At 38.2% G+C, this 23,085-nt stretch overlaps 1 protein-coding gene across 2 annotated transcripts in view; it reads right to left on the bottom strand.

Moving 5' to 3' along the window:
* LMBRD1 (LMBR1 domain containing 1) overlaps positions 1-23,085 on the bottom strand; it is a 136,138-nt gene that overhangs the window by 23,699 nt on the left and 89,354 nt on the right. For both annotated transcript variants that reach the window (XM_052651685.1, XM_052651686.1), the window contains exons 9-14: positions 20,485-20,637; positions 7,943-8,007; positions 7,488-7,590; positions 6,840-6,944; positions 4,587-4,736; positions 3,221-3,299 (exon numbers count right to left, since the gene is read on the bottom strand). In XM_052651685.1, coding sequence (XP_052507645.1) covers positions 3,221-3,299; positions 4,587-4,736; positions 6,840-6,944; positions 7,488-7,590; positions 7,943-8,007; positions 20,485-20,637 — 655 coding nt within the window. The remainder of the gene's footprint in view (positions 1-3,220; positions 3,300-4,586; positions 4,737-6,839; positions 6,945-7,487; positions 7,591-7,942; positions 8,008-20,484; positions 20,638-23,085) is intronic.

Below are 23,085 nucleotides of genomic sequence, written 5' to 3'. Positions count from 1 at the left end.
GCCAATCATTGTTTTTTCTTACTCTCTTAAGAAAACTACCCTGACACCCCAAATATAACCAGTGTATTTCTGCCATCCTCTTCCCAGCATGCACTGGCAATCTGACATTTAGAGATTTGGTAGAGAACAAAGACAAAATATCGGGAGAGATAAATCCATAAATCTAAAGGGTATGTTTTGTACTGCAAAGTAACATTTCAAAGCATAAATCAACTAAAATGTTTTAGAAAAATATTTAACAATTCAAAGGAGGTCACTTAAACCACTATAAACACTTTTTCCTAGACTGAAAAAGACAAAATACCAAATGGGATTCATATAAAAGTTATGGCCAAGTGTATCATTTAACTAAAGCTTACTGATCTATAACTCGCAAATTCATTCAGTTCAACAATACAGGGGCATTTTAAAGCCCCCTTTACCAGCGCAACTTGATTTTGAAAGTTTGACCTGTTCTGCTAAGGTTTCAATCATGTAAGAATCTAAAGAAACAGAACTTATTTTAGATCTTCAAGATCAGAGCCCTCTCAAAAAATTACAAATCAACCCAACAGTAATTTTTCATTCTATTCTCACTTAGCAAAAAATGACAACCCAAAGCATTTCACTTATCAACTCTACTTATGATGTGTGTGTGGGGTGGGGGTGGGGCTGTGTGCATTTAAAGTTAAAAATCTGGGATTAAAGTGTCTTTGTTGCTACCAAAGCAGACCTGGAAAATTAAGTCAATTAATTTATAACAGAAACATTTTACTATTACTTCTTCTCCGTGTTTGCTTTCCCTCGATATTTGTTTTGACTCATCTCTTGATCTTGTTCTTTCCTCCCAGTTTTGGTCTCTTCCCGTCTTTGCCCTGCACCCTGGACTTTGTTTTGCACTTGGTCTCTTCCTTCTCTGACTCTCATCCTCCTCCAGTCCTTCAAATCATCTCCCCAGACAGCCTAGGCTCTGATGGAGAAGAGCACCAGCTGTGCAGACACGTCCAGCAAAACTACAGACAGATAATTTCATCTCTGCCCCTTGGCATATATTCATTTATCACTAACTTATCTCCAGTCAGATCCTTCTCTGTTCACCTAGCAAAACTTCTGCCACTTTCTTTAGTTTTGTGCCCAGTGGCCCACATGATTTTCGGCAAATGACTGAAATTACACCTCAAAGCAAGATGAGACAATCACAGAGAACTTCCTGCTCACCCTCACTATGAAATTACTATCTGAGTTCATATTGTTGCCTCCTTCCTTGCAATCTAGAGAAAGAAGGATCCTTCCTTCTACCTAAAGCATTCTTTGATGTTCTAATTACTATCTCCTCCAGAACAGGATGACATTGGCTCATCATTCATCCTTTCGCATATTTTCCTTCAACTTTTCCTGCTCCATGAATTCATCTCATCATCCCTAGTCTCCTCTCATTTAAAACGAAAAGAAAAAAAAAAGATTCTCTGCTGATGCAGCATACCTTCTCTAGTTTCCATCCAATCCCTCTCAAGCTCTATGAAGAATTTCAGTGCTTTATATTCCCTTTTATTCACTGCACGTAGTTTTCGCCTCCAGCATTCACACCTCTCCTTCCTCTTTCTGCTCACTCCCCCATAGTTCTGTCACCCACCTGCCTGGGTCTCCAGGCTCCTCACACTCTGCCCTCTGAGTTCATTCTGTAAACATCCAACTGCCCGTGAAATCTCCATCTCAAGTCAGCTAAGCAGTATCTATACTTTTTTCCTTAATCTTAGTATCTTTTTTTACCTCAGCTTGGTGATACCAAAATTTACCATATTATTCAGAAACTAGAGGCCACTCCAAAATATTCTGCCTCCCCTACCACTCTTCAAGACCCAAGATCCAAGCGAGGAGATCTTCTCTCAATTCTGTGTTCATTTCACACTTAAGACCACCATTTGCTTCAGGCTTTTACCATATCTCCTGGATTACTGTAAACTATTCCTCCTGGCACCCTCTCCCAAGTGGTTTCTATGCTCTGGTCTCAATTTCTCAAATCCATTCTCTCTCTTCTGTAATTTAAGTTACTGAAAACAAGCCAGACCACAGTTGCCACTTTCTTGTGTAAAACCATCCATTGGCTCTTTCCCAGACCTTTCTGATTTGAGTTCTAACTCAGCAACCCCATTTCCTCTTTCCGCTAACCCCTTACACCTCCACAATTAACAACAAAACAATAATAATGGTTTTAAACTGTCTGAACACAAAACTGTACGGTCGAAGGTAACTTGATGTGTGCGCTGTGTTCTTCCGCCTGGGGCAGCCTTCCCTGGATTTTCCTCTCACCTGGAGAGGTGGCCCTGGCATCCCGTCTGAAGCCTTTCTTTCTGACAAGCCCACAGCGACCTCCAGGTAGAGCTCATTGCTTCCTCACCGGGCCATCCAGTGTTCTGTACCTATTCTGTACCTGTTACTCCACAACATTCTAGAGCTGACTCTGCTAAAACACTCCAAATTTATCTTTTTCATAATGGAACCCCTCAATGACTTATCAAGAAATATATCTGACATATTACTTTACTTTGGAATAAAAGCATTTTGAAGGCAAAAGTAGAAAAAATATTTTGCATATCTTGAAAGAATAAATCTGGAATCCTTAATCAGGAAAGAATGCTATAATAGTAAGAGGAAAAGAAAACCATCTTAGCAAACAGAAGACAGAAAAAAAATGACCCTCTCAAAATTCACAGAGATGAAGAGCACAGATCTCAGAGCTTTTGTCAGAATACACAGGAAAAACTTACAATGTCTGGCTCAAAATTACACATTCTTAAACATTAACTGCTGTCATCATTAACTTTATTATTATTTTATTAACTAAAGTGACCAGAGTTGGATGGGTTAAAAGCTGCTCTAGGTCATAGGTACTTTTGTTCTCAGTCCTAAAAATGATAGATTCTACCAAAAGTCTCTTGAATTTTTTAAAAATAACAAAAAAGGCATTTAAGAATGATTTCTTATTATACCAGTAAGTATGGTAAATAATAACCACCTTTTGTTCTTCAAGGGTAACTAATTTATAATGATCCTCTCCCTAATGGAAATCATTATATCACCAAGAAATTCTATTGAAGAGACCAATTTCTTCTTATTAACAAAGCTCCTTTGTCACCACATATGAAAAAAAATGTATCAAATGCTTAAGACACCAAAATTCAAAACAAATCTTTTCTTACACAGTTATAAATTCTAAGAAAGGTGATATAAGCTGCTTTACCTTCAGGGGCATCTGCATCACATCTCTTTGGCACAGAAAGGGTTGAATTGCCTCTATGGCCATTGAAAGTCATATTGCTCTAAAAAATGATATAGTTAAAAGGTAAATACTATATTAACATATGTATTTTGATTAAAAAGTGACACATTATAAACTTCATACCCTGTTTTCTATTAAATCACATTTGGCTAATATTCTAAAATGTAAATTTTATGTAAAATTTCAATTAGAATAAAAAGATTCATGGTAAATTTGACATTAAGGCTTTCTTGCAACAATGTTTAGGCCCTGTGTTAATCAATGGAGCTTCTGCCCAGAGAAAACAGCCCTTGGTTTTCCACTGTGGAACAAGAAGAGAATACCGTTTATCCATGCAAAAGCATGATCTTATTTCATCCATTCACAGAAGAATGTTTCATAACATGAGCTAGAGAACTAGGTGCAGGGGATAAGGCAAGAAGATAATAAAAGGTATAAGAAATGAAAAGAATGACTAAGGTGATCTTTTAGCAGTGTGTTTCCCAAACTTGGGTCATCCGTGTACCTCTGCTGTGATGTGTGTCTTATCTCTGATCCACTCACACTACTGGCATTTCTCAATGAACTAACTACTAATTACATGTTAAAGAAAGAATGAAGGATAAAAAAAGAATGATCTGGGCAGAATGGATTAATAATGAAAGATTCCATTAAAGTAAGGCTTGAACTGGGCCCTAAAACACAGATTTGATTTGAACTATTAGAAAGCAGAGCAAGAGATATTTTAGGAAAAGGAAACTAAATAAAGGCCAAACTAGATATCATCAAAATATTTTAAACTTTCAAAATATTCAAACTAGCTCTCCAGTTACAACCAGGAATCACAGGTGGCTTTTGAAAGATAACACCAAGGAATCAGTGTAACAGGTAAGAGGATCCCCATCAGGATACGAGAAAACGTAACTACCCACAAATAAAACATTTATAAAGTCTCTCCTATGGGATTCATGGTACCAACAAGCAGACATTTTTTGCTCTTTGCTCACCAAAACGTTTTGGGGAGCCATCTTAATAAACTTCCTTAAAATAGTACTTTAAAGTAAATATTATGAGTTCTAGTAAAGTGCTGAGATAAAGCTCAGCAGTTTGGCAGCATGGGATCCATTTAAGAACAACTATTATGAAATTCAGTGTTATTTTTAACAAGAATTTGTATGAAACAAATGTAAATATGCCCAACAATGGAATGTACAACTAGTTTTAGCAGTATTAAATTTAATTTGATGGGCTAATATTTTATGCTAGCTTTCACAAATTAAATTTGGTTTTAGGTATTACTATCTTTAAAATGTCAACATAATGACAATTTTTTAATGTTTGTACTTACCTCTATGAAGTAGTTTTGGCTTCCATACATAACATACTGGGGAGCAAGACTATAAATCATGTAGCTAGTGTGAAGGACAATAAGCAGAAGTATCATGCAGAGAAATAAGAGCGCCTGGGGCCTGGTTCTACCTCTTCTGATTTTATACAACTGGAAGGAAAAACACAGTGACGCTATTTCAGCAATTCATTTTATGTGAAGGCACTGGGTCTTGCTCATTTGTTAGGGGGCAATGAATGCAGTTCAATCCACCAATTCCTTTTCCAAAATAAATACTAAGATTTCTTAATCCTTCCAGATAACTATAAGAATAACAAAGACAATTCTTTCCCTGTAAAGCTTTCAGATTCAGATTCATGTTTATTTTAAAAACTCAACACCTAGAGAAATAAATTAGTATTTTCATGGTTTGTTTCAAAGAATCTTCTAAACTTATTATGTAACAGCATCTGTTAGAAATTCATAGAGCTAAGAACGGTGAACTATGTCTAATTCTATCTACAGGTTAAAAGAGTGAGATTAAACTCTAAGTATTAGTAATATATTTATAGTTTTCTATATATTATTGCAAAGGACAAACATGTCATGTTTTAAGTACTCATTTCTATGAAATACTCATGATATCCTCATATTGTGTGTGTGTGCATGCGCGCGTGCATGCACACATGCACCCACGCGCCTGCTTAGTTGTGTCTGCCAGGCTCCTCTGTCCATGGGATTTCCCAGGCAAGTATACTGCAGTGGACTGCCATTTCCTCCTCCAGGTATCTTCTTGACCCAGGGATCGAACCTGTGTCTCTTGTGTCTCCTGCATTGGTAGGCGGATTCTTTATCAACTGCGCCATCTGGGAAACCCATCCTCATGTTATACTCAACTATAAAACTATCATCTAGTTTCTGGTAATTTATGACCATCTGACTATAGCTATTTCCATGTGCAGCCTGTATGGATGGATGGAAACTGAAACATGTGGGAGCAGATATGAGAAGCCTGGTGACAGGCCTCTCATTTCAATGACAGAGCACACTTTAGCGACTGAGACAGCACCTCCCTGCTTTACTACTCGACTGAATATAATAGTACAATATAGAATAACAGGACTCTAATTCTGGATGGGACATGATCACCTAAAAATGCACACTTCCCGCTTCCCTATGCCCAGTAGTGGCTGGTAGTGATAAAACATTACGCATCAGAAAGAAAGCTGTCTGTGGGAGACTTCTGGGAAAGCCATGCCCTCTGTCACCCCTTCTCCTAGCTGCCTCTTCCTCACAGTACACAGATGGGATAAAGAGGGCTGAAGCAGCCATATCTCAACCATGAGGGAGAAGCCAAGAGGAATAAATACAGAGATATTAGACTTGATGTTTTTAAGTTGCTGAAGCAATGCTAGATTTAAAAAATTTCCCACAGCAGGAAGTTTTTCATTAGTTCAAGCCACTAGTTAATTGCATTTTACACACAGCTGGAAGTATGAAGTGATATATCTCATTTTAATATCAAAATGAGAATAAGAAGAAAATAACCCTTTCTCCAATAGCACAGGAATCTTTCACTCCCAGTCACAGGGCCATATTTTGAACTATAGTGTATCCAGTTGTGCTGCAATGCAGTTGGGCTACAGTCAAACACTAAGGAAAATAACAGAACTTCTAAACCACGGCTTCTCAGCCTCAGCACTGCTATTTTGGGCTGGATAAGCAAGTCTTTGTTGTGGGGCTGCCTGTGCAATACAGGACGCTGACCCGATTCCCTGCTCTCCACCCACTAGATGCCAGTAGTGCTTCCTAGTTATAACAACTGAAAACATCTCCACACTTTGCCAAATATACCAAGAGGGCAAAACTGCCCCCATTTAAGAACTGCTGCTTTAGACAAACAGGCTTCCCAGGTGACTCAGCAGTAAAGAACCCACCTGCCAATGCAGGAGATGCAGGTTCGATCCTTGGGTCAGGAAGATCCCCTGAAAGAGGAAATGGCAACCCACTCCAGTATTCATGGTGGGATAATCCCATGGACCGAGGAGACTTGGAGGCTACAGTACATGAAGTTACAAAGAGCTGAACGCAACTGAGCATGCATGCTCTGGACTAAGAGCACTTTTATGTTAACATAAAGTGAAAAGGCTAGTACTTCTACCATTTTGGTATCAAGATATTTATAACTTCTGTATTATAAATCTAAGATAATTTGCAATAATGGAGGTTATATACAAAATGATGGAAAAAATAAAAATTATAACATATACTCACTCTAATCCAAAAGAACCATATGCCAATATTTCGAATCCCCGCCATTGAAGTAAAAATAAAGTACATAATAATAATTGTTATAAGAATATAATCAAGAGGGAACACCTGAAAAAAGATAAAATTAAACTTAATACACAAACAGTAAGGGCTCCAGGAGTCATGCATTGAATATAATTAAGTGAAACTTCATTATTCATATTTGGCAATGTTTAAAATATCAACCCTGATCAGGCTACTATGATAATACAAAAAAAAAAAAAAAAACCCTCCAAGAAGCAAACTACCAAATTATTACCAAATTGTTCAACACTATCATCCTAACAAAAATCCTGTAATAAATTAAACTAAAAATTACATTTATATATGGAATAAAAGACTTCATTAAAAGGCAAAATGAAAGAATGCTTGGAAAAGTTCACCCTAAGTTTAAATGTATCTCCAATTCAAATAATACATAACTTAAGAGTTCAGTAATACATCAATACAATAATTTTTAGAACAACATATCAATGTAGAAGTTAAATGTAAATAAAAAGCCAAATTAACAGAGAGCACAAGCATATATTGTGCATTAACAGGTTTGTCACCATAATAATCTGACAGTGTGTTTGCTAAAGTATAAAATGACTGATTTTTTTTTTTACTTACAGTTTGTAGTAAAGGCAAAAGCATATTCAGTGGGTTACTCAGGTTAGCTCCAAAAATTATGAAACCAGAATCTATTCCAGCTGAATGAAGAGCTTTATCCAAGCTATAACAAAGTATATAGTGAATTTACACATTATACCATCACATTTTCTGTTAGTTTAGAAAGAATAACATCATAACTTGAGCAAGTACATTCAACCGAGTCCAAGAAAACCACAAATAACAAATCAAACATCATTTAAATATCTTACAGATATTGTTCAATTGATATAGATCAAAAAAATACTGTCTATTATTGTGACTTTTTAGTCATTCTTTGAGTTAATGCTGTAGAACACTTCAAGTAAAATAGCTACTTAAGATGAATAGGCTACATTAATGGAATTCAGCAAGGAAAATGTATAATATCACAGGAGATGTTTAAGTGCTTTAGAAAATGTGTCTACTGTACTTACTTTGACAGGAAGAGAGAAATTACAAACAGCAATGCAACAAAGATGAAAAATATTCCCCAAATGATCTAAAAGCAAAAAAAAAAAAAATCATTAAAATATACTTCCAAAAGTTGATATTAAAAGTACAAAACCATTATGCTCAATAGGAGTCGATACCATGTGAAAATGATCTAAAAAACGACCTAAAAATACATTTTAACTTAGTCTATAATCCTAGGTATATGTCACTAAATTTTCATCATGAGACTATCCGAGAACAAATACACAGAAGAGAAAAAGCATTTAAAGTCTTCACTGGTAAGTAAACAAGTGAGACTCTTTGCTAGGTCAAATAAAAGTTCCTACCGACTTATATTCAAATACAAGAAGTTAACTGAGAACTATATCAAGACTAATACACATACACAGAAAACAAAAACCAAGAAACTCATCAGGTTATAGTAACCTGTTGCTAAAACAGAGAACTTGTAACATTTTCTCACAGAAGTAATGAGATACACATTTGACCCGTGGACAACACTCTAGACAGTCAAAAATCTGTGTAGAGCTCATTGTCAGCCTTCTGCACGCGCAGTTCCTCCATATCCACATAGCTCCCCAAGTGTGGGTGGCAGAGTGCTGTATCACGGGCTAAGGAAAATTATCCTTGTGTACGTGGACCTGAGTAATTCAAACCATTCAAGCTGTTCATGGGTCAACAGTTCACATTCTATAAATAAATTACATTACATCTTTAGAAAAGTCTATATTGCTAGTATTATTTTTGAAATAGAGTACTAACAGCACTGAGGAAATGTCACATAAAACGACCTCTGTGGAAAAATGTGCTAAGAATGTAATCGATGGAATATACTTCCTTATACTCTAAGTATGAACTTGACAGTGTGAAAGGATATGTATGAGACATGAAGGATATGTATGAGCTGTATACAGGAAAACAATGATTGGAACTGTGTCCCTAAGGAATAAAATTTCAGAATAAAAATGATGAAATCTATGTTTGGGACTCTCAAGAGTCCTTTGGACTGCAAGGAGATCCAACCAGTCCATCCTAAAGGAAATCAGTCCTGAATGTTCATTGGAAGGACTGATGCTGAAGCTAAAACTCCAATACTTTTGCCACATGATGGGAGAAACTGACTCATCAGAAAAGACCCTGATGCTAGGAAAGACTGAAGACAGGAGGAGAAGGGGACAACAGAGGATGAGATGGTTGGGTGACACCACTGACTCAATGGACATGAGTTTGAGTAATTCCGGGAGTTGGTGATGGACAGCGAGGCCTGGTGTGCTGCAATCCATGGGGTTGCAAAGAGTTGGACATGACTGAGCTACTGAACTGAACTGTTTTGGTTTCTCCTTTGCCTGGAATTGATAGAAACAGATGGAAAACATTATGAATGCTAGGGAGATTTTTCATCTTATTTCACATGATCATTGAAGAATATTTTAGAATTCTGATATGATAAAAGAAAAGCAGAATAATAACACATTATCCTACCCAGCACAGAAAGATAGATCTGGACATAAATCTTAGGGTTGTGTTCTAGGGAATTCTTTGGTTCTGAAAGAGCACCTTTACAGCTCACTGGAAGAAGCAGCTTGGCAAGAGGACCAAAAAGGGTATAGCCATCACTCAAAATATACTGCATAGATCCATTTTATATACTGGGATTTCACATGAGCATTTACTCTAAAACATTTCATTGCTAAGTAAGTTGAAGTGACTCCTTTATAGGAACAGAAGATTATTAGTAGCAGGTATAAAGGAACATACACAATCTTTTTCTACCAGGTTTGAGCACTATATCCAGGAGAACTGAAGCCAATATCCATACACTGAGGAAACATTATTTCTCAGCAGCCTGCTGACAGCAAATAGCTTGTAGCAGGAGGTAGTGCCAACACCAAATGCCAGCAAGCAGTCAAGCAGTAAAGGAGCACGACACAGACAGTGGGAGAAATCAGCACTGCCCTGGCCTGGGTGCCTGATGGAGAAGGAAAGAAGAGAAAAGCTTTAACTACACCCCAGTCTGCTGAGATGAATGAGCCAGAGTCATGACGGTTTAACCATGGCTACTTAACAAAACAAAGAAAAATATTAAAAAGATAAATGTTTTATAAAGACCAAGGAAACTAAATATATTTAAATATGAGAACTTAAGTTAGTAGTACTTACAGAATCAAGTCAGTGGTGACCACCTTGGGTTGACCTAAATGCTACATATTCCACACCAGCTATTATATCAATTTTGAAAAAATAATTAAGCCAAAGAGATGACATCAGTAAAAGTAACAGAGTAGTAATCTCTGAAAATCCTTTCCCCTTAAAAGCAATTTACAAACCAGTATAAACTGTCAGAACAAACTTTTTCAACATTGAAAATGAACCAGAAGCATGCAACAATCCAGGAGTATTTATTTAACAAAACAGCTCTCAGTAATAGCACAGAACACTGTGGCATTCTGATTTGCTCTAGTACCAACCCTTCCTCTCTGTAAGCTGGGCAGCCACCTGAGGAAGCAGAAGGGGCTGGGGCTCTTTCAGTCTCCTTCCCAGAGAACTGCCATTACCTGACCTGCCTGGAAGGTACATGGAAGATCCCACTTGAAAGACTGTGTCTGGCCTGAAATGGAGCTCATACAGTGCAAAAATTCCTTTTTCCCAGGAACCAGTGAACTTCATGGCCATAAGAGCGAGTCAATATCAGGCAAAAAACAAACTACCAAAAAGATTAAAATGGAAACATAAGGAATGAGATGTTCACAGGGGCTCTGAAGAGTTTATATATATTCCTGGGAATGAAGAAGGCCCTGTGTATGTTCAGGAATATAAGGAGAAGTCTAACTGCACTCTGGTCGACCCTGAGCTTCTGTCTGCACAAGCAGGAAGTGTGGGCTAAGGTAGTACTGTGCATCCTGAGTGCTGAAGTCACGTCTCCCCTAACATATGCCCCCTCAGCAAGGCTGGGAGACTTGCGGATTCTAGGTGTTTAAGAAAATCTGTGTCCAATAATTGACTAAACCAACCAAGGAGAAACTTCAGTGACTGCAACAACAAAGAAAACAGACTTCATAGCATGCATAAAAGTCACTAAACAAACAATGAAAAGCAATAACAGAAAATCCAGGGGAGAATCTCATCTCCCGAGTTACTGCATTATGCTATTTAAAATTTCTCATGCTTTAACTTTAAAAAAAAAGAAAGAGAGAGAGACATGCAAAGCAGCAAGAAAGTATGGCTAATACAGAGAAAAAAAAATAATCAATAGGCACTGTACTTGAGGAAGTCCTTGAGGACACTGAACTTATAAGACAAAAACTTTAAAGCCACTATTTTAAATATGTGTAGCTCAGAACATGAACTCCTTATTGCAAAATTCAGACTTAAATTGAACAAAGTAGGGAAAATCACTAGACCATTCAGGTATGACCTAAATCAAATCCCAAATGATTATACAGTGAAAGTGACAAACAGATTTAAGGGACTAGATCTGATAGAGTGCCTGATGAACTATGGGCAGAGGTTCATGACCCTGTACAAGAGACAGGCAGTAAGACCATCCCCCTAAAAAAAAGAAATGCAAAAAAGCAAAATGGCTGTCTGAAGAGGCCTTACAAATAGCTGTGAAAAGAAGAGAAGCAAAAAGCAAAGAAGAAAAGGAAAGATATACCCATTCGAATGCAGAGTTCCAAAGAATAACTAGGAGAGATAAGAAAGCCTTCCTCAGAGATCAGTGCAAAGAAATAGAGGAAAACAACAGATTGGGAAAGACTAGAGATTTCGTCAAGAAAATTAGAGATACCAAGGGAACATTTCATGCAAAGATGGGCTCAATAAAGGACAGAAATGGTAGGGACCTAACAGAAGCAGAAGATATTAAGAAGCGGTAGCAAGAATACACAGAAAAACTGTACAAAAAAAAGACCTTCACGACCGAGAGAATCATGAGGGTGTGATCACTTACCTAGAGCCAGATATCCTGGAATGTGAAGTCAAGTGGGCCTTAGAAAACATCACTATGGACAAAGCTAGTGGAGGTGATAGAATTCCAGTTGAGCTATTTCAAATCCTGAAAGATGATGCTGTGAAAGTGCTGCACTCAATATGCCAGCACATTTGGAAAACTCAGCAGTGGCCACAGGACTGGAAAAGGTCAGTTTCCATTCCAATCCCAAAGAAAGGCAATGCCAAAGAATGCTCAAAATACCACACAATTGCACTCATCTCACACACTAGTAAAGCAATGCTCAAAATTTGCCAAGCCAGGCTTCAACAATACGTGGACTGTGAACTTCCAGCTGTTCCAGCTGGATTTAGAAAAGGCAGAGGAACCAGAGATCAAATTGCCAACATCCGCTGGATCATCGAAAAAGCAAGAGAGTTCCAGAAAAACACCCTTATGGCAGAAAGTGAAGAAGAACTAAAGAGCCTCATGATGAAAGTGAAAGAAGAGAGTGAAAAAGTTGGCTTAAAACTCAACATTCAGAAAACTAGTAGTATCATGTCATCCGGTCCCATCACTTCATGGCAAACAGATGGGGAAACAATGGAAACAGTGGCAGATTTTATTTTGGGGGGGCTCCAAAATCACTGCAGATGGTGACTGCAGCCATGAAATTAAAAGACGCTTACTCCTTGGAAGAAAAGTTATGACCAACTTAGATAGTATACTCAAAAGCAGAGACATTACTTTGCCGACTAAGGTCCGTCCAGTCAAGGCTATGGTTTTTCTAGCAGTCATGTATGGATGTGAGAGTTGGACTATAAAGAAAGCTGAGCACCAGAGAATTGATGCTTTTGCACTGTAGTATTGGAGAAGACTCTTGAGAGTTCCTTGGACTGCAAGGAGATCCAACCAGTCCATCCTAAAGGAAATCAGTCCTGAATATTCATTGGAAGGACTGATGTTGAAGCTGTAACTCAGAAACTCTGGCCACCTGATGAGAAGATTGGACTCATTTGAAAAGACCCTGATGATGAGAAAGATCGAAGGTAGGAGAAGGGGACGACAGAGGATGAGATGGTTAGATGGCATCACCAGCTTAATGGACATGAGTCTGAGTAAACTCCAGGAGTTGGTGATAGACAGGGAGGCCTGGTGTGCTGCAGTCCATGGGGTCACAAAGAGTCGGACACAACTGAGTGAGTGCACTGAACTGAAAGAACTAAAGAAAAGCGTTTCTTAAGAACTAAAACAAATTGAAAGCAATATCTCACTGAATACAGAATATCAACAAAGAGATAGAATTTCTCAAGATGAAAATGCAGTAATTGAAACAAATAGCTCACTAGAAAACAAAATGGAAAGTTCAGCAGATTTGACCGGTCAGGAGAAAAGAATCATTGAACTTGAAGATGAATCGATTGAGATGATCAAGTCTGAGGAACAGAATCAAGCTCCTTGAGGGTAAGGGCTGAGACCTTCACCTCTTTGCTGGCTATCAGCTGGGAGCCTCTCAATCCCCGAGGCTGTGTGCATCCCTCTTCACATTCCCTCCATTGTCAAGTCAGTAATGGCAGCTCAGTTATAAAAGTGTCTCTCTCTCACACTTGACCACATCTCTCCGACTCTTGCCACGGAGGCTCTCTGTCTTTATTCATCCAGCTGTGCCAGGTCTTCGTTGCAGCACTCAGATCTTTGATCTTGGGTAGGGCATGTGAAGTCGTCAGCTGTGGCATGTGGGAGCTGGTTCCCTGACCAGTTATCAGACCTGTGCTGCCTGCATTGGGAGCACAGTCTTAACCACTGGACCAGACGGAAGTCCCATTCACACTTATTGATGTGACTAACACATTTAGTTTAGAAAATATCTCGTTTGATAACTATGTATGTATTTCCTGTGTTTCTTTCTCCAGCTAATATGAATTCCTTGCTCCTGGATTTTTAGTCCTTTTGTGTTAAGAAAGTTTATATTTTTGTTCGTGTACTTGAATTTTCCAATGCTCCTAGCCCCCATGTTCTTATTCACTCCTTTATTAAACAATGTATTGGTTTAGTAAAGAACACATATTGGTTCTTACGTGTTCAACTCCTACCTACTGCCTACACAGTAATCTATGAAAAATTCTATTTTCTTTGTCTCCCTTCTTAATTATTTCTATTCCTTAGCACACGTTTGTGCTTCACTCTCTGCCCCAGCCCACACCTTCTCTTCACACAATACTAAATGTTCACCATAGTCCTTTTGCTGATGTTCACTTTTGTACCTCTTAATAGGCCAGAACTTGGCAACTGGGGATTTCTCAACAAGAGCTCATCAGTACAGAACCCCCTGAGTTCTTAAATGTTTAAAAACTGTTTTTCTAAAGGATATTTTGGCTAAATACAAATTCCTTGGTTCTGCCAACTAAAAGTGGGCCCTTGCCATCAGTCTCTGCAAGGACTAAGTCACAAACCACTGCAGCTGCCTACCTTCAACACCCCCTGAGAAGGCTTCAGGGTGGAGACCAGGAGTGAGGAACTCTGTGATCCAGGAAAATGGGCAGAACAGGCCTTCAGGGAGTTAGGTATTTTCAGGAGACAACTGTATGAGCTTGAATCTTACATCTCTTCAGATCTAGCACTAAAATCATTAATGCTGACTTCTGCTCCTCATAACTGGCCAATAACCTTCTGCCAACATGTGTGCCTGACTGCATGCATCCCTTCACTAAAATCATATACAATACTGACTTTCCCTCACCTCTTGTGAGCAGCTCCTCAGAGCTACCTGAGGAGCTGTCTCCCGGGCTAGTCTTCATCTCGCACCCAGTAAAACTTAACTCACAACTATCACATTGTGCGTTTTTTTTTTTTCAGTTAGTTCACACATTTTCATTGAGATTTTATTTTTTTAATGTTCTTCCATTCCTGCCTAGCTTTGTATGTTTCTTGAGACGTCTAAGTCTAATAATGTTGCCCTTGTGAGCTGATCCTTTTGCTTGGAAATCTTAAGGATTTTCTTTAAATCTGAAGTAGGTTTTACCAGGAAATTGCACATAAATTTTCCCAGGTACAAAGTAGCTATTTCCTGTCTATTCATGATATACAATATTCATGACATGTGGATTCATGTCTATTTATTTTAGGTTTTTTATTTTGGGAGGGGGGTATTATACCTTTAAATATTCTGCTAATTTGTTTTGTTTTGCCACTGCATGGAAACCTACACATATGTAAGTTTTTCTTTCTCTTCCATTCCAACGCTCGCTTCTGGATTTCTTTATTTCATCTCCTTTTCCTTCTCTTGGTTATCCTTCTGCCTTTCTTCAAATGCCCCCTCTTACTGAATTTTATTTGATCCTTTTCTCTTTTGGACACACTGTGAATTTGTTTTCATTTCTAAAATTAAGTGTATTTTCCTCCCATTTTGCCCTGAGTTAAACTCTATTTCTATCTGATTTTTTGTCATTTCTGTTTTCTTGCTTCTTAAATAGCGGTAAAATACAAATAACATAAAATTTACCATCTCAAACATTTTTAAGTGTACAGTTTAGTTGCGTTAAATTAATTCACACTGTTTTGCTAACCAATCTCTTTTCATTTTGCAAAACTGGAACTCTGCACCCATTAAAGAACTCCCTAGACTTCCTGGCCCCCAACCTTTGGAAAATCACCAGGGTTTTCCAGGTACCTCTTAAAAGTTGAATTATACAGTATTTGTCTTTTAATGATTGGCTTATTTCACCTAAGATTGGGGGTTTAAGATCAATCACAAGCTCATCTCCAAATTTCCTCTTCTCTCTACCAAAATTTTCCCAGATTGTCTTTGTTTAACACAAAGTTTTGTAGTAAGAGCTGGAGAGAAAACTTGCTGGATTTGGGAGGTCTTTTGTTGTTGTTTTTCTTATAGCTGATTCTCATTGTGGATTCTGCATTTACAAACCTACTGTTCACTAAAATTTATTTATGGCCTTAAAATCAATACACACGGCTCTTAGCGGTCTTTTGAAAATACACTGTGCATGCATGCTCAGTCTCTCAGTTATGTCTGACTCTTTGTGACCCCACGGATTGTAGCCCAACAGACTACTTCTGTCCATTCAATTTTTCAGGTGAGAATGTTGGAGTGATTTGCCATTTCTTACTCCAGGGGATCTTCCTGACAGAGGGCTCGAACCTGCATCTCCTGCATCAGCAGGCAGATTCTTGACTACTGCACCACCTTGCAGATACATACAAGGAGGTAAAAATTCTAAGTTCCCGATGCTCACATTCCGAGCTGAGTGTGAACCAGGCAATACTCTTGCTTTCTTGTTTCAACTCTCTTACTACAAACAAGTATCCTGTAAGTGGACTATTTACTGCTACATTCTTTGCATTTTTGTACTTTCTGTTGGCAATTTTCTTGTTTAAAATAGTCCCCAAGCATACTGCTGAAGTGCTGTCTAGTTCCTAAGACTAAGAAGTTATTCAGTTCTGAGTCTCTCCAGTGTATACATGTTATCAAATTTTTGTTTGAAATTCTCCTGTTAACCTGTCTCATGTCAATTTAATTCTTAGACCAGAGAGAAGAATTGAGAAAGGTAGAAAAACATTTCTTTCTTCCCCACAACAAAACACTGCTGAGAGAAATTTAATGAGACATAAACAAATGTAAAGTCAGCCCATATTTATGGTGTAATATGACTTAATACATTAAAAATGACAATACTACTGAAAGTGTTCTACAGATACAATGCAATCCCTACCAAAATCATAATGACCTTTTTTTTTCGTCTTTTTGCAGAAACAGAAAAAGTCATCCTAAAATTCATATGAATTTCAAGGAAGCCCAAACAGTCAAAACAATCTTGAAAAAGAACAACAAAGTTACAGGACTCACGCTTCTCTATTTCAAAATTTACTACAAAGCCACAGCAACCAAACAGTATGGTACTGGCATAAAGACAGACATATAGCCAATGGAAAAGACTCCAGAAATGAATGCTCATGCATATGCTCAAATGATCTTTGACAAGGGGGCCAAGGTCATTGAAAGGGGAAACAACAGTCTTTTCAAAGCATGATGCTGGGAAGAAGACATCCTCATGAAAAAAAAATGAAATTAGACTATTACCCTTCACCATATACAAATACCTCAAAATAGAGCAAAGATCTAAATGTAAGAGCTAAAACTATTAAACTCTAAGGAAAAAAATCTTCATGGCATTGCATCTGTTAATTATTTTTTGGATATGACGTAAAACACAGGTAACAAAAGAAAAAAGTGCATCAGATATCATCAAAATTAAAAATCTGTGTATCAAAAGACACTATCAACAGAGTGAAAACACAAGCCAAGAATAGGAGAATATTTACAAATCATGTTATCTGATAAGGAGTAACATTCAGAATATTAAAAATGAAACTTGAATAAGCATTTCTCCAAAGTAAACATACAAAGCCAACAGTCTAATGAAAAGATGCTCAATGTCACTAGTCAAATGAAATGCAAATGAAAACCATAATGAGATATCACTTCACATGCATAAGGTTGGTTATTATCAAAACAAAGGAAAATAAGTGTTGACAATGATATGGATAAATTAGAACCATTGTGCATTGCTGGTGGGCATGTAAAATGGTGCAGTCACTGTGGAAAATAGTAGGTTCTTCAAAAAGTTATACCAGAACTGATCAAGATCTAGCAATTGCATTTCGAGACAGATACTCAAAAGAACTGAAAGCAGGGACTCAAACAGGTATTTGTACACCAATTACCTTGAAAGCACCATTCACAATAACCAAAAGCTGGAAAAAACTCAATGTCTACCAACTGATGGATGCATAAACAAAATGATGGATGGAAAAACAAAATTAATATTATTCAACCTTAAAAAGGAATGAAATTTCAATACATCAAAAACATGAATGAACTTTGAAGAAATTATGTAAAGTCAAATAAACCAGACATAAAAGGATATATAATTCACTTACATAAGGTACCTACAACAGGAAACTCAGAGAGACAGAGAGCAGGATAGAGGTCATTAGGGGATGTGAGCTGGGCAGATGAATCAGGAGGGAAGGAGTACAACCTTTAAAGGGTACCATCTTTAAAGGAAGTCAGAGTGTTGGATACAACATAACCTGGTCAGACCCAACTAGGTCTGAGAGGGCAGAAGATTCGACTTTCAGTAGACCTGAAGCCTCATTATATGCTCATTGTAATACATCAGCTAAACGACACTCCACAAATGCCATGACAATTCTATAAAAGGTCAACAAGTGGGTGGTGGCTCAACTCCTGGAAATTCCCACACCTTCCAAGATGGTTAGAATAATCCTCCCACTCATTAACCTATGAAATTAGCCCATAAAAACCACCCACTCCATATTTCAGGGCCTCTCACCTTCTGAGACGCCCCACACTGTCTGAGGAGTATATTTCTCCCAGCACCGTTCTCAGCTTTTAAGACAGACTGAATTCTGTTTATGGAATGTGTATCTCTCTAAATAAATCCACTTCTTACCTATCACTTTGTCTCTCACTCAATTCTTTCTGCTACGAGACATCAAGAACCTGAATTTCATTAAGTCCTGAGACCAGGTGTGTGATCTCAGGTAAAAGACAGTGGGTTCAAGCCCCAATCTGAGACGTATGGTTTCAGGGGGGTTGGAGTGGGGTGGAGGTGAGGAATGGAGAGTTACTGTTGAGTGCTCTATTAGAGATGATGAAGGTTCTGGAAACCGGCAGTGGTGAGGATTGTCCAACACTGTGAATGTGATGCCCATCAACAAATAGTTTAGATGGTGTATTATATGTCCTATATGTTTTACCACAAAAAAGCCTGAAAAGATAAGTGATACAACTATGGATATGAATTTACAACTTTCTATATGAATATAAGAGGTATAAATATAACAAGAGGTGCATCAGGAGCTTTAGGTTATCCAGGCCAATTAGTTGTATATACTAGAAGAATGTGCATCTGTCAGAGGGCAAGTTTAATCAAGTGAGTAATGAAGACTGTATGTTTAGAAATGTGCTCAGTATTGTATATAAACACTATTTTAAGGACCCATTAACTTATTCTAATTAAATGCTTATTTCTGTAAGACTCAACTCAAAACTAATTTTCTTCCTTGAGTTCCATGGCTAATTTGCGTCTTTGTATGGCAGGAACAAACACAATATTGTAAGGCAATTTCCCCCAGGTAAAAATAGATTTTTAAAAAAACTAGAAAAAGTGAGGTACAAACAAAAAGAAAAATAAGTCCCTTCACTGTTGACCTGAAACCATCACAACACTGTTAATCTGCTAACCCCCAATATAAAATAAAAGATTCAAAAGAACAAAATGAAAAATGAAGGAATGTATAAATGTTTACATAAAGATTTGTACACAAATATTCACATCAGCATATAATCATAACAGCCTCAAACTGGAAACAACTTGAATCCCCATTAGCAGGTGAATGGATAAACAAGCTGTGATACAGACACAGCAGAACGGTACTCAGCAAGAAAACAGAATGAACCGCTGAAAAGAAATGCGGTAACACGGGTGAACCTCAGAAGCACTGAGTTGAGCCAAGGCCAGACAAAGTCTGTACCTTCCACGATTCCATAGAACATGTGAAAGTTAACCTCAGTGACAGAAGGACATCAGCTACTGTTTGGGGCCCGATGCGATGGGCCTGGGAGGACACCCAGCTTTATGCAGTGATGTGGATCTTCTCTATCCACAGCCTACATTTGGTGAAATCACTCTGCACACTTTATAAAGCTTTGGAAGTCCCTCTAAACACAGGTACAGTGAAATGGCACAGAGCATTTAAAACAAGGCAGCTAATGTTAGTGACCAGGTTATAAATATCTATAAAGAAGCTAATATATAAACAATTTAAAATTAAGTTAAGGGTGGGCACAGTTTCTTTATACCTTTGGTGGTATGAAACAATCACCTTGGGGAAGGAGAATAGGGTTAAGTCTTTAAAAAGAAACTGATTCTAACCAACAGTTTTAAAGTGATACACAGTAGATCTAACTGATTATGTTTTTGAAGAACTGTTTTAGAAAAGGAGCTTTTTAGGGTAAGCAGTCAGGTAATTTCCCCATTTCCTTTTGAATTATGAGAGGAAGACCACAGTCTGAAGAATTTAAGGCTAGCAAATGATGGTTTCAAAAAAAGGGAAATTAATGGTTTTTCATCTTAATACCTTGTACATATTTTCAGAAACATGCCACCAGACAATGAAGCACATTCTGTTGAAATTTTCAATTTGAATACTGAAATCTATCTGATTGAAAAAGTTCTAATATGGGTCCCAGATCACCTATAGAAAAGTACAAAGTTGTAAAACTAGAAGCATACTACATTACTTACCTATATTTTAAGTTTCTTCAAGCCTCTAGCACTTACATTACACATGAGTAAATAAAGCTCAGAGAGGTTATGCACCTTACCCAAACTGCCAGGCACCAGAGCTGCGATTTAAAACCAGATGATTTTAACTCTAAAACCCATGCTCTAGGCGCCACACTGAAATGCTTCCACAAGAACTCAATCTCTCAGATTGAGTTCCACATAAACTTGGAAGAGTGACAGCGTAATTCTGTAAAACTCCATTTACCTTCAGGGGACGCAGAGCACCACAGAATTTTGTCCACCAGCTATTTTCAATGAATTCTAAGTGCCTCTCTCTTTTCCGAAGTGTTCGTAACCTTTCTTCATATTGTTTTAAGGCGCGTCTATCCCTTGCCGGCAAAGGTCGACCATCTTTGCTCTGCAAATAACAGATCAAAATAAAACAGTTTTTTACCATTAAGGTCTTAATAGAGTACACACGTCAGATTTAGCAGATTCAGACAACAAAAACTTTTTTAGGTTGGACCTGACTCCTGAGGCAAATTTACAAACTGAAGGAAAAAAGCAAAACCCAATAACTTCTATGTGAGAATACACGTCTCTGAACCAAGGTCAGTGTCAAAATGTGATGAGAACGCGTGTACATTTAATGCTGAACTTTTCTTGATCCTTATTTTCCAAATACTCAATATGGTAAAGTTATGTAGAGACATTTTTTAAAACACCCCTTTTATGAGGCACTTTATGTTCTCTGCTTGATTATTCTCCTTCACCTCCAAATTCCTCATCCCATCCCTTCACATACCCAGCCCTATGTTCCTCCTCCCCTTGGTCAGGAGAGTGTGTTCCAGTGTTTACCTGGGCTGATGCTCCTCAGTCTCTGACTCAAACACCAGCAGGGGGATGCAGGATTAAGATGTGCTGAGCATAAGATTTTATAACAATTGCTAAGAACTGGCACTTTCTTACTCTCCAAGTACATCTGCGAAAGAGTCAGGTTGCCTTTGGCTGACCTCTCCGAAAGATAATTCCCCTGTACTTTCATATGATATTTACTGTAACCGTGAGCAGTACCTTTCTGTGGTATCTCTGGGACACGTTCCCTTGCGAACTTCCCCTGCCCCAAAGTGCCTTCAACCAGGTACAGTAATAAACCACAATAACTAAACAACTGCTAAATACTAAGAAGGTGAAATGTACATTTGCTTTTATTGGAAGGACCAAGAAAATGTTTACATGGGACATTTTTATTACTTTTAAATTTGGGGTGGCACCATACGGCATGTCGGGTCTTAGTTTCCTGATCAGGGATGGAATCCTTGTCCTCAGCAGTGAAAGCACAAAGTCCTAACCAGTGGACTGCCTAAAAACATTAGATAATTAGAATGTTAAAGTCCTTTCAAGATTCAAACAGGATGTTGGGAGAGACAGCACACAGTGGTCTGTTACACAGCATGGAGTACCATCATGCGAAATAATAGACACATACAGACAGTGCCCAGATAACCCTTCATCAAGAGGTGCACACGGTCACAATGATCTCCACACAGAGGCACTGCCAAGCTCTTCTGGAACCAGCCATCTCTTCCTTACTATGCTGTTTCCCAGACTTCAACACACCTAACAATCAAGAGGACATTTCGTTAAGCACAGGTTTCTAGATCCCACCCCAAGAGAATCTGACTCACTTAGGTCTTGGGTAAGGCCTATACTTTGCTTTTCTACCAAATTCCCAGGAGGTCCTGACGCTACTGGTCCAGAAACCATACTCTGCATGGAAAGTGGAAAGCGTTAGTTGCTCAGTCATGTCTGACTCTTTGCAAGCCATGGACTGTAGCCCATCAGGCTCCTCTGTCCATGGGATTCTCCAGGCAAGAATACTGGAGTGGGTTGTCATTCCCTCCTCCAGGGGAGCTTCCTGACCCAGGGATCACATCCAGCTTTCTTGCATTACAGGCAGATTCTTTACTGGCTAAGCCACCAGGGAATTACATGGAATTACAGGGAATTATGAGACTATATTTAACTATCTTTACTGCTTTAAGTCAAGTACACTTCTTACTATCAAAGTCCATCCTCAAAGGAACCTTACAGAAAGGTGTTTTCTGAAGACTAGAGGAATAAAACACTTCCCTCCACAAGACAGATCCAGGCCACCATGCTTCAATCATGTGGTACTTCACAATTTTTCTCACAACTGCCATTCTAATATCAAAACGACACCAACAAGGTAGATTTACTTCACTGCTGGCTTTCGCTAGTTCAGGGAAAAATATTTTTTAGTAAACTGATTTAAGGATCCACTGAAAAACAAGCTCAACTTATCTGCCTGTTTGAGTGAGGGATGGACCCCGCTCTGTTGTGCGAACAGCATAAACCACTGTGGGAAGAAACGTGCTCAAACACACACCACGAAAGGCACCCAGCTGTCAACCAATTATTTCCTCTGGGAAAAAAATATAGCTACATTCTTTATAGGCAAAAAAGCTTCCCTTCCCACGGTCCACCAGTGACCCCTCCCTCTTTTGAGGTTACCACTGTCACAGAAACTAACATAGATCAACAACATCTGACACAAAATTCTATGTATATACACGTGTCCCTCTATGCAAACATACTACTGTTTTACATAATAGCTAACATTTCCTGTGCCTAAAGTGATCTGTTCTTTTTTGTTTATTCTCCTCAAATCTTCAGAATAAAACTTTGAGGCTGGTAATAGTAATTTATTCATTTATTCAGTCAGTTCAGTCACTCAGTTGTATCTGACTGACTCTTTATGACCCCATGGACTGCAGCACGCCAGGCTTCCCTGTCCATCACCAACTATCAGAGCTTGCTCAAACTCATGTGCATCAAGTCAGTG

This window comes from Budorcas taxicolor, chromosome 14 (genome assembly GCF_023091745.1).
Source record: "Budorcas taxicolor isolate Tak-1 chromosome 14, Takin1.1, whole genome shotgun sequence".
NCBI classification, from domain to species: Eukaryota; Metazoa; Chordata; class Mammalia; order Artiodactyla; family Bovidae; genus Budorcas; species Budorcas taxicolor.
The sequence above is the reverse complement of the archived record's forward strand: the minus strand, read 5'-3'. Positions and strand labels throughout refer to the sequence as shown.